This window comes from Remersonia thermophila, chromosome 2, assembly GCF_042764415.1.
Source record: "Remersonia thermophila strain ATCC 22073 chromosome 2, whole genome shotgun sequence".
In the NCBI taxonomy this organism is placed as follows: Eukaryota; Fungi; Ascomycota; class Sordariomycetes; order Sordariales; family Chaetomiaceae; genus Remersonia; species Remersonia thermophila.
In genome coordinates this window covers 487,975-500,263 of record NC_092218.1, presented here as the reverse complement: position 1 = coordinate 500,263, position 12,289 = coordinate 487,975, and the positions used below count along the sequence as shown (strand labels likewise).

The following is a 12,289-nucleotide window of genomic DNA, read 5'->3' as shown; positions in this document are numbered from 1 at the left end:
TAGAGTAGGAGCATGGCTAGTGTGTGTGTGTGTGTGTGTGCCACTGGCTACGTTCAGTGTTCGCGAAACGTTTCTGGTTGAAGAATGACACTAGCCTCAATCCTCTAGCTGATTCAGGTGAGGTCATGTTAACCATCCTCCCTGTTTTGATGGATTAGCCAGGGACGGGCAATTGAATGGGTTCAATAGAGTCAGAACGACCTTCAGAACATGTTGCTTTTCTTCCCCCTTATCGTGTCTATGAGAATCCTGGCAGCGAAACTCCCTGAACACCAGCAGATTGCGGGAAAGAAATTCCATTTAGCAATCTATTTCAAGGTTGAGATGGCTGGACTTCGTCTCAACGAGCCAACCCGCAGTTGCGGAGCATGTTCGAACCCACCGACTGCCCTTTCCCTCTGCACACTGTCAGCAGAACCAACGCCGAAACCATTCCAGATACCACCGGATTCTCATTCATGACTAGAAAGTATACGCGAGTGTACGTCTGCGCCTACGTCTGTGCCTGTATGTGCACATCGGTACGATCCCCCTTCAGGATAGGTACGAACATGACCAGAGAAAGACGCACACACATGACAAACTTCCACAACCACCATCAAGCAACATGTTCTGGGCCAGATACCCAACAAGGAAGCACGCCCTCACTTACAGGGAAGCACACACGCCTCCCAAAGAAACAGCTCGAGGGGGAATACACACACACACAGACAAACAGACGGACAAGCCCCGTGGGTACCGTACCTAAGACCGAAGGGGCACCTGACGGGCAAAGAACGCCTGACATGGACCTAGGTGCCCGCACGCCGGTGTGCAGCACGGCCCACCACAGAACGAGCAACACATCAACACGCACGCGCATGCCCGGCCCTTCTCTTGCATCCCCTATATGCATGGAACTGTGAGAATCAGGTCTAGCCCCTGCAATAGTACCCGGGCTGATAGGGCCTTGCGGCACGAAATGCAGGAGGGCGGGCGGGCACGGGGCCTGAAAGGGGTGGACGACGGAGGGCGAGAGACGGAAAAGAAAGACAGACCGAGAGAGAGAGAGAGAGAGAGAGAGAGAGAGAGAGAGAGAGAGAGAGATAGAGAGACCAATGGATGTCGGTCCCGCACCTATCCTGCTTGCGCAGCTCTCCCTGCCCAGTATGCTCGCGCGTCCCTCGCCCGCTGGGCGGGATTGGTCTTTGAAGAGCTGTGGCGGTAGCGCCGTTTCGTCTCCGTCCGTGGGCTGTAACTAATTACATGCTTAGAGAACGGCAGGGATTCCATGGACGGCGCGGAAGGGCCGAGGCGCTTCCGGAGATTCTGGACGACATGATATGCCATATCAGGTAGGTAGCGAAGTATGTATGTGGCGCTGGGTGGTGGGAACCCCTTCCGATGGACGGCCGGAGGCCGCGTACCCTCCCAGAGGAGCGGTCTTCCCGGGCGACGCTGCTTCGGCTCAAGCCACATCCAGTCGGGTACCGTATGCTGCCGGCAGTGACGGAGGGTGGACCGACATGGCATGGCCTGAGGTACACGGCAGATGTCACAAGACTGCAGTGTTGCGTACGCAGCCCGCGCACAGCTTTGTCCAACACACCCCTTGATGGAGCCCCTGAAGGTCCAGCTGGTGATGCGCTGGAAGGTCTGAACACATCGGGACAGGCGCCTCGGTCAGGCTGGGGCGGCTCCTCCCCCTGCAAGGTTGCAGGCTGAATCATTCAACTGTCGCCACAATGCGCGTATGTTTACTTTCTCGTCGATAACTACCCGATGTTGACCGGGTGCCGAAACAAGCTTTTGTGCAACGTAGCCGGCCCTCGCATCTCACTTCCCGTTTCATTCCCAACCAATGTCAGCAGGAGGAATGGAGAAGCCCTTTGAAGGGATGTCGATCGGAACCAAGCACCTGGGCATTTGTTTTCGTGACCTGGTCACCTGGAATGACAGCCGTGACCAGTGGTGGTGGGGATGGTTGGCTGGCAGGCAGGCAGGCAGGCAGAGCGGGAGCGGGAGCACCACAACGACCAAAACAACCCTGCTCTTGGCAGGGAAGCGGCCAGACCCCCAAGCTTGATGTGAGCAAGGTGTCGCACGAGCATGCTCCGAAAAGCCATGTTGTGCAAGGCGAACGGGTGGTGAGCTTGGTGTCCAGGCCAAGCAAACGGGACAGGGAGGACGAGGCTCTGTCTGGGGCCCAAAAGACGGTGCCCGGCGGCCGATCGCGATGCCAAGACGGGAGAAGAGACGCGGGCAGGGCGAGCGGTCGGGAACCGGGCTGCTTGACCGCGAACCGGCTGTCCACGTTGTGGCTGTCAAGAGGCCCATCGTCCAGGGGCGAGGAAGGATGTGTCGCCCTCCCGTTGGATGCGCGCCCGCCCTGTCAGGGACAGTGAAGAGAGTCGGTGTCCATCGTCGCGGTTGTCGACGCGCAGCCCAGGCCTTGGATCGGATCGATCGAATTCGCCAAGACGGCACGACTCAGGCACGGGAGGCGTCTTTGGCTCTGCGACGCCCGGCGTTTGTTTCGGCCTGGAACGGCGCCACCCATATCGACCAGGCCCATCTGCAGCAGCGCGAGTGCGCTTGGCGGCCGCGGCGATGACGGGACGGACGGACGGACGGCCTCATTTGCTGGCTGTGGTGTTCGCCCGGCACGGTGGAGGTTCCGTCGGGTTGCCCAAGAAGCCAGCTCGGTTATCCGAGTGTGGAGAGCTTGTCCGGCCCCGGATGGGGCCTCGATAGATGAGCAGCCACTCCCGCGAAAGCGGCAACGCCGGAGCTCTGGCGGTGCAGCTGCGCTGCTACGCAAGCGGATTCGTGAGCGTGGGGGTGCGACATTTTTCTTTGCCCATTGGTCTCCCTCCCCGTTCCCCGTATCGACGAGTCGGTGGTATCGGTGGTTGGTTTTGCCGACTTCCCCGCCTCAAAGGTGCAGCATGCTGGCTTGGATGATGACCTGCCTTTGATCCGAGGCGGTCGAACGGACAGGGGACGGCGTAGCAGCAGCAGCAGCAGGACCCGTCGCGGGACGTTGACACGCCAGATCTTCGTGACGGTTCCGCTTCTCCTCCTGACTCTAGGTACTCCGTCGCTGTAACGATCGCCGAGGCCTTGGCAAAGGCTTGCGGCCGAGTGTTTAAATAGACAAGCCAGACACAACTTACTTTTTTTCTAAGGGGTGTTTGTGTGTCACCTTGGCGGTCTGTTTGGCCATTTGTTTTGTTGGCGAGACTGTCCAGACCAGATGGATCGGCGATAACTAGCCGCAAGAGGACCAGAACCGAGGTTCCCGCAGCCCGTACGCAGTAACTAGCGCCTAGTTCTCTTGGAGGGGTAGTCGTGCTCCCCGGGCTGGTTGACACGTCGTAACGGGAACGACGCCGCCCGGCAGCTGGGGTCTGAACCCGTTGGCAGATGAAACATCGGGGCTATAACGGAGACTTGTGCTTACTACTACTCTCGCAGCATACGACGTACTGGTAGCTACATGGTTGCACGTGAGGTTGGAGGCCAGGCCGCCGCAATGAGCATCTGCAGCCTCATAATGGCATCATCACGCCCAGGACCAAAGGAACCATCGGTCGCATGCAGACCCAAAGCACCATCTACACCAGAACCTCGGCATGCTGCGATACAGGCATCCTAGACGGTCTTGGCTTGGTTTTTCTGGTTCATCTACGATGGACGTTTGATTCTCGGCGGGGATGATGATGATGATGCACACGTGGTCGCGTTGTTCTATGCTAGCCATTTCTTGATTTTCTTTGACTCTCCTGGCCCAGCCGGGTGTCGACGTCCGGGCCGGAGAAGCAAACCCCACGGTCCCCAAAAGCGCCACCATGAGGATGGTGCAGTTCCATGTTCTTGGCAAGCTGTCATCCCCAGATTTTGTCGTTCAAGGGCGCGGAGGTGGTTCCTGATGCTGGTGCCGAACTCATGAAAGCTCGTGTTAGCGAAGGGAGAGATGAGCTCGTCCTAAAAATACCCAGGAATGTTCCAGATTCCTCCACTCTGCTGGGGTGGGTGGCCGCGACTAAGTACGCTACGCTGTGCTTCTCAATGACTATCCCCAGGGCATCCTATCTGTTGCTGTTGCGGGAGGTCTCGGGGGTTGAAAGCCAGGTCACCGGACCTTGCCGAGAGAAATGCTACCACACCTTTGGTCGCAGAACGTGCTCGATGCACGATGCGTGAACCAACAGCGCCAAGGAGGTGGATTGCCACACACGGAGCCGGAACGTGTGCGCCCAGGGAAGGGTGCGTGTGTGTATGTGTGGATTGCATCCAATCACGTACGCTTGCGTGGGCTCGCAAAGCATCTGTTGCTGGTGGATTCTCCCAATGCCGCTTTCGGCTTGGATATTACGGCATATTTGGCGGCATGTTTGGTCATTCATTTTGAGAGCTTGGCGATTGGCACGATAGCAGCGGTTGGTGGAGGCCAGCCCGGCAGAGCAGATCGATATCGGGTCACGACTTCCAAGCTTGATTCGGAAATGAACGGGGGGGCGGGAGATGGATCCAAGAAAGAAGGCATGCCAGGACTTCCGGGTTGTACCTGATGGATCGATGGCCTGTCGAATGCGGAGTCGCTCAAGACGGCGTAGAGTCTCAATGATGGCTGCCACAGCGCGAGGTCGAGGTTGGGAGGACGGGAGGGCGTTGACATCACTCGCTGGATTGGACACCGGCTCGGTGGAGCAGCCCGCAAAAAGAAGCGGGGCAGCCAAGAACGGCCTTCTGGGATTGGGTAACCCGTTGGATAAGAACAGCGAGGGCCCAAGGGAGCACGCCTCCCGCTTGTGCGGGTCGCTTGCCCAAAACACCCAGCCGCGAGCGGGTTGGACCAATCATGGCCCTTGCGGATTGGGGGCTCTGTCCCTCGGCAAGTGGGGGTGGGTCCACGGGGCCGTAACGTGGTGTCGAGGCAAACGGGTCAGGGAGAGACCAACAGCGGCAGGTGAGGTGGGGGATCTGGAGAGCTGGACAGCTGGAGAGCCTGGAGAGCTGGACATTGACCGCCGCTTCGCACGAGACGGAGAGACTAGAGAGGGCTTGCGTTATTGGAAGAGAGGGTAAGCCACGCGCGCGGCTCCTTTGGATGTCGTGGTTGTCGCACCGCATGTCGCCAGCGAGCTTCCTCAAAGGCTTGGAAAAAAGAAAAAAATTTTGAAACTCGCCACTTGACGCCAAGTTTTCCACGTTCCTGATGGAATCTCCGCAAACCGCGTCCCCGGGCCGAAGAGGGAGCGAGCTCGCAGGGTCGTGCCCGGCAGCCCCAAGGCGTCTTGTTTAGTCAAAGATCTCAAAAGACCAGCCGCCATCAGCCATGATCCTGTCATCCGGCACGGCAGATGTCAGGCAAGCGATTTCTAACGTTATCGCGGCATCTCCGCGTCTCGACTGGACGACACATTCGGGGTCAGGATTATCGTTTCTTTTCTTCTCTGCTCGAAACAATCTGTGACGCCGATGCGATGCAGAGCTCCCGACAAAGAGAAGGCGAGACACACAAAGTTCCCCGGGGTCGTCGGGAGGATCGAGATGGGGCGAACTCGGTGCCCGCAAACGCCATTCCGTCGCGAAAGGTGGCTGTTTCAGGGTTGATCAAAACGCAGAGTTGCGGGTCCGGTTCCCATACCTATGGGTTTTGGGTGTCCTCGACGCCCGAGGTACGGTACTGGAGCGTAGCTGGAGGTGCACCTTACAGTACAAAGTAGTTACACGTACCAACATGATCTCTGGACCGGGACGAGGCGCCCTCGTGCGTGCCCCGTAAAGGCGGGTACTTGACGGTACATACCTAATGGACCTACCTACCTAGGTACACTGCGCAGCAGACGAGGGGATACGCCCGATATGCCCGGCCCATTGTCTATCAATCGGTCGCTCGAGCGAGCGAGAGCAAGTGCCCCGCCCTGAAGTTAACTAGTGCCCTGCAGAGGGCAGAGCGAGGCGCGCGTCCGTTGATCCATCTCGGCGTTTTGGGGTGCCTCCTTCCCCCAGCCCGTCCTGCATCGCTAAGGTTCCGTTTTAGTGGGAGGTCCACCCCACCACACCCGTTGCGTGCAGTCTCCAGGTCTCTGCCTCCAACCCGACCTTCAAAACCCCGGGGTTGCCCTCATCCTGAACCCCCCCGGCCGGCCTTCCTGGCTTGACTTGACATCTTTCGTCTGAAGGGAGGCGAAAAAAAAGGAGGGAAAAAGATTGGAGTGTTGTCCATTTTTATTGAAACCTTTTTCCCTATCAGAGAACCCACTCCCATTTCGGCATTCGAAATGTTGCTGCTATAAACATTCGAATCGCCCAAAGGCGCGCGCGTTTTCTGCTCCTGCTAGTTAGCTATCGATTCCTGCCACTCGCCCTCACTCCCACATCTCCCTCCCCCCTCTCCCCCCCGCCTTTGCCTGGCACCGACCCGCCGAATCGACCGCCGCCCATCGCCAAGATTACCTCAATGCACACACAACCTAACCTCCTGTCAACACCGTGTCGATCTGATCTGCCTGCCGGCAACTCATCGCCCAGGTGTTACAGATTTCTTCTTCTCCGTGTCTAACACATTCGACGCTCCAAAAAAACTTGGTTTGCGGCCTATCCGGGACGCGACAGCCTTGGCGCCCAGCAATTTGTCTTAACCCAAGACCCCTCGGCGCACACGGATCCCGCCATACGTGACGCAGCAACCACAACCCTGAGCGACCTAAAGGCACGGCCTTCCCTGCGGTATTTATAGGGTCACTTACACGTTGAGAACTCGCCATTGCGCACCCAGGCCTCCATAGTCGACACGCAAAAAAGGCACAGTCCAGCGAACAAGAAGCGATTTTTTTTCCCCACTGTCGGCCCTTCGCTCCCGACCACCTACAACAATCGATGAAGACAACACGTGCCTTGCGGTAGGAAGCTCGCCGTGCCACACATACCAGCGTCCGTTCCGGGCGGTACCATTTAGTATCGGCTTTCGGGGGCATCTCGCTGTTTTGTCGGATTCCCCGAAGCCCAGTTTTACGGCGGCTCCACGTTGTTGCGGGCGCTGTTTACCCCCCCCCCCCCTCCCCCTCCTTCCACAGTACGGACTGGTCCGGACTGTGCGGCCTGGACGGCTCTCTACCACCGGGGAAATCAACCGCCTCTCTCATCCTGGTCAGAAGCTCGGTCTCAACTTGGGACGGGACCTAGACTTGGTGAACGGAACCCACCTCGCCTCCCACCAACTTTTTTCCCCTCAGCTGCTACCGCCCAGCGGCGTCGCCGCCTTGCCAACATGTTGACCCCAGTCGTTGCCGCCGCGGTGACGCAGCCCGCTTCTTCTGCAGGTAATACAATATTTTTGTCACCCCTCCATTCACCAACTACATTTCGCTCGGCCGCCGAACGAGTTGCAACTCTTCATACCTAACCCTTGTTTCTCCGACCAGACCTTCTCACCGCCGCCAGCTCCAAGTCGAGCTTGACGTCATCACCACGTCAATATCCTATCGACCTGCCGCATCCAATCCTCGAGGAAAGCGATGAGTCCGATAGCGAAGCCGTCATCGAGCCCGTCACGCCTGTGAGCGGTCGCCAGTCGCAGGACTTCCAGACGCTGGCGAGCGCCGACAGCCAATTGGATGCTACCCAAGAGCGCCTCGCCGCTGCATTCCCCCCGGTCCGCCAAAGCGCTGCGCCCGGCTCCAAGCCGCCTCTGACCATCAGCCCGCCCTCCGCAACCGCCGCCGTGGTGCCAAAACCCTCCCCCGGCAGCCCACCGCAGACCTCGCGCGCGCTGCCCCCTCAGTCGCCCGCCCCGCCTACGCCGTCCATTGATCAAGAACCGCTCTCCAGCCCTCCGTCGCGGCGCTCGACCTTCAGCTCAACGACGTCCAACTTCCGGCGCACCATGTCGAGCCTGCTGAGGCGCGGCGGCGGGTCCCAGGAGAAGGTGACGGCGACCGCCTCGGTCGACGGCATGGCGCCCTTGAGCCTGCCAGACGCCGCCCAGCGCAAGATGCCCTCGCGTCGGTGGTCGATGCACCGGAGCTCGGCTACGACCCGCTCCAACTCGCCGCCGTCGCCCGAGTCGCCCCCGCTCGAAATGGCCATTCGCTCCTCGAAGAAGCAGGAGGCATCGAAGCCGACGGTTCCGGACCCGGATGCCTTCAACAAGAAGAAATCGCGCGCCTCGACCAACTTCATTCTGCGCTCGCGCCCCTCAGGCTCTGCGAAATCCCCGGAGCAGCTGCAGCTTCGCCGTCGGGCCAGCAGCTTCGACTATGGCAACAAGAAGGAGAAGCCGGCCGTTGGCCCGACCAGCCGGCGAGACAAGGCGCTCGAGATGGAGCGCTCGCTTTGGCCCCTCCCCGCCGAGACGGGCACCGGCGTCAAGGCGCGCCGCCTGAGCCTGAGCCTGCCCGACGACTTTACGGTCGACGTGACGGAGCTCATGTCCGAGTTTGAGTACCAGCACAAGCTGCTCGGCCGGCACGGGAAGCATCTGGGCAAGGGCGCCACCTCCAAGGTGACGCTCATGGTGTCCAAGAACGGCGGCGAGCTGTTCGCCGTCAAGGAGTTCCGCGGCAAGTCGTCGTCGGAGACCAAGGAGGAGTACGAGAAGAAGATCAAGTCCGAATACACCCTGGCCAAGAGCCTCCACCACCCCAACATCGTCGACACGATACGCTTGTGCATCGACAAGGGCCGGTGGAATCACGTCATGGAGTACTGCGAAGATGGCGACCTGTTCACCCTGGTCAGCAAGCAGTACCTCAAGACCGACGAGCGCGAGAAGGACCGCCTGTGCTTGTTCAAGCAGCTCGTCAACGGCATCAACTACCTGCACTCCAACGGCATCGCCCACCGCGACATCAAGCTCGAGAACCTGCTCATCACCAAGGACTCGCGCCTCAAGATCACCGACTTTGGCGTCTCGGAGGTCTTCTCCGGTCTCCACCCGGGCCTTAGGGAGGCTGGCGGTCAGTGCGGCCGCAATATGGGCGAGGTTCGCCTCTGCAGGCCGGGAATCTGCGGCAGCATACCCTACATCTCGCCCGAGGTGCTCAAGAAGCAGCACGAATACGACCCCCGCGGCCTCGACGTCTGGAGCGCCGCCATTGTCATGCTCAACCTCATCTTTGGCGGTCCGTTGTGGCAGAAGGCCGAGGTGTCCGACAACGCCCCGAAGCACGACACGTACTCCAGCCTCGTGCGCGGCTGGGCGAAGTGGTCCGAAAAGCACCCGCCCGGCGCGGAGATGCAGGATATCACGGACATGGATTATCCCCACGTCTACGTGTTCGACACCTTCGTCAAGCCCCCTGCCCTGCGCCGCGTCCTGCTGCAGATGCTCAACCCGGACCCGGCCCGCCGCATTTCGATCGCGAACGTGGCCAACAACCGCTGGGTCAAAAACATTGAGTGCTGCACCTCGGAGAGCTTCGACGACCCGGCCCCGGGCTGCATGATCGACGCCTCCAAGAAGCCGGCCCTCAACCGCGCCATCAACGGCAAGAAGATTTACTGTCATAATCACATGCCGCCCAAGGAGAACCACGGTCACTCGATTGGCAAGATCGGGAGTAATTGATGAGGGTGCGCGGGTGGGGGGGCATGAGTTGAATCCTCCCCTGCCTACCATCCACCTCGCGAACTACCTTTCTACCTTCCGTTTCGACCCGTATCATACTTTACCTTACTTTCTTTCTCATACACTTTTCTAAAGGGGCTGGTGGAACAGTGCATCATCATCACATAGCATGACGGGCACGCACACCCTTGGGTTTCGTTTTCTCCTTTTTTTTCTCTCTCAAAATCTTCTGCTTTGTTTGCTTGATCATTGGTCGCTGAGCGAGGACCAAACGATAGAGATGATTGATATGGAACGGGCGGGGGCATTGCGACGGAATTCCGTCTTGTTTGGCTTTTTGTCGTTGACTTCTCTCTGTTTTATTCCCCCTTTTTCTTTTTTTACTACTGTTGGCGTTCATGTATGGATGATCGAGCGAGGGTGAGGAGGAGTTTTGATGGTCAGCTTCTCTCTCTCTCTCTTGCTGCGTGCGTCCAGCGTTTGAGACATAGGTCCTGTAATGCTTTTTGGTAGTGGAGGTGGTGGTAGTGGAACAGATGATGGAGGTTGATGGGAGAAGGAGAAGAGCGGTGGGAGCAAAAGGTCGGCCCGGTCAGTCGACGTGATAGTATGGCCCCAACCGGCCTAGTGGAAAATGACAAAAGAACATGGAAAAGCCATGACTATTTGCTGTTATGCCATGTTCGCTGTGGCTTTTCTTGTCCTGATGGCCAGCCTGTTGGCTGCATGATGGTTCATACCATAACCCGTACGTTTCTCTCTATCTTTGCACATCGTTCGGGCACAATGGCCAAGCGGGAGTAGGCTTGCAATCCGCTTTGCTTCCTGTACGGAGCAATAGACGACAAGTCCTGAGGGGGCCAGCACAAGAAGGGTTGCCGGATTCGATGGGTTCCGATCAATACATCATCCTCTGTCCGTACGGATATGGTCTTTGCAAGGTTCCTCATCAAGCAAGCCTACCATCAAGCAAGACAACGCTGGGGATAGCTCGGCATGTCGTCATTGATCCGCCCCGTCCTTCCTAAACAGCCGTGGGTGTGAACGCTAGCAAACATGATCTTGGCGGTCATTTGGCCACTTCATCGCCGGGTGAAAGTCGGAAGCTTGCGGGTGCATCCAGGTTCTTTTGCCGTGGCGATGGAAGGGTTGGAACTCTTGTGACCCTCCATGAAGGCTCATGATGCATTCATTCCGCTAGCGCCGGTCGATCCGCAATCAAGTGGTACTATAGAGATCAGCACTGACGTCAGGCTATCCGCCGGATCCTGCGGCGGTAGGTCCTGGACAACAGGCAACAGCGGTGTGCACAGCAACAACAACAACGACGACGACGACGAAGGGTGACAAAAGAGAGCGGTTGCGGATGCGGTGAGACGGGTCTCGTCGATTCCAGGCGGCGAGGAGCCGTTGATTCGGGCCGGCTCTGTCTTTTCATGTGACCGTTGGGATGACCAGGACCAGGACCCAAGGGGGGATGGGAGGATGGGTGGATGGAAGGATGGGAGGATGGAAGGATGAGACGAGTGGGGATGGGGAGAACCCCGACGGTCGGCTGACTGACTTTTGACGGGAGGGAAACCAGCTGGCTGGGTGACGACCAGACGATATCTGACGGAACGGCCGGATCAGCTTAGTAAAACAAAACGAGCAGCCGAGGCTTGCTACAGGCTTGCTTGAGACGCCGCCGCCTCCTGCTACTTGCTTCTTGGGACCCGCGAACGAAGCTCCGCTGAGAATGCATTTTGTCGCTGCGCTAGTTACGGAGTAAGTAAACTACTTGGGGTGGTTACGGAGGGGAATGACAAGACCTCCTCCTATGACGTCATGGAGACACCCCTCTTCACCCCTGTCTATGGTACTATAACTTAGTTCGCGTGCTTGTACGCTAGGAGCTCGCTGAAGAAGGCATAGCATTGAGGGGGGGAGGGGGGGAGGGGGCGCGGTGGGGAGGTTCGAACCAGCTTGCTACGCTGACGCAGCAACCATCTCGAACGGACTTTGGGGATTAAAAAAGGACACATTATTACTATCCATACGGGATGTTGTTGGTGCTGTCCGCTACGCTAGCGTAGAGTAGGCTAGACAACGGACCCCTGAGGACGACGATCGGGTCCACCATCCACCACCGTCAAGAGTGTTGAGGGAGACGCACCGTTTGGGCTCGTTCCCCCTTCCCTCGGCCCTATTCCCGTGTCTTGTCTTATTTTATTTTTTTTTGCGCTCCGCCAAGGGGTTGCATTGGGGACGGCGCTCCGTCTTCCTGCCGCCCGCTGTAACGGTTCTCTTATCAGCGGGTTGCCAGACTAGGTTGGCCCGCTTTCCCGCGCTCGGGTTTCTTGATCTGGATAGCGCCAGCTAAGCTTTTATTCCCCCTCGACGAGGAGTAGGAGGAGGAGGAGGTGTTGGGTTGGTTGTTGCGGGTTTGTTGGGAGGTAGCGCCGTCTTGCCCGGCGGGATGTTTGTTATGCATCTGCCCGCCCCCGGAGCGTCTCCCGTGATTTTCTTTTCACCGAAAAAAAAAAAAAAAAGAAAAGAAACAGACATCTACACGCTCCTGATGAGGCGTAGTTAATAGTGTTCATTCGGTTGGACGAGATCCAAGGTATGACCTGCTGGACGCAGCGGTTTCGCGAGAATCGGACCTCATCGTACGGCGCATGAGAGCGGCGTTGACAGACAGACCCCGGAACGTTACGAGAAATGGCTCGTGGTGGATGCCTCCGCAAAAAG

The 12,289-nt window shown here is 58.3% G+C and overlaps 2 protein-coding genes across 2 annotated transcripts; one reads left to right on the top strand and one right to left on the bottom strand.

Moving 5' to 3' along the window:
* Positions 1-1,827: 1,827 nt before the first annotated feature.
* VTJ83DRAFT_1586 (uncharacterized protein) lies at positions 1,828-2,316 on the bottom strand (the record flags this gene model as incomplete). The annotated part of the gene is made up of 1 exon (XM_071007761.1): positions 1,828-2,316. The coding sequence occupies one exon, from the start codon at positions 2,314-2,316 to the stop codon at positions 1,828-1,830; it is 489 nt and encodes a 162-aa protein (XP_070868126.1).
* A 4,942-nt stretch (positions 2,317-7,258) lies between these two features.
* VTJ83DRAFT_1585 (uncharacterized protein) lies at positions 7,259-9,556 on the top strand (the record flags this gene model as incomplete). The annotated part of the gene is made up of 2 exons (XM_071007760.1): positions 7,259-7,310; positions 7,413-9,556. 2 exons carry the CDS (start codon positions 7,259-7,261, stop codon positions 9,554-9,556), a joined length of 2,196 nt encoding a protein of 731 aa, XP_070868125.1.
* Positions 9,557-12,289: the final 2,733 nt, after the last annotated feature.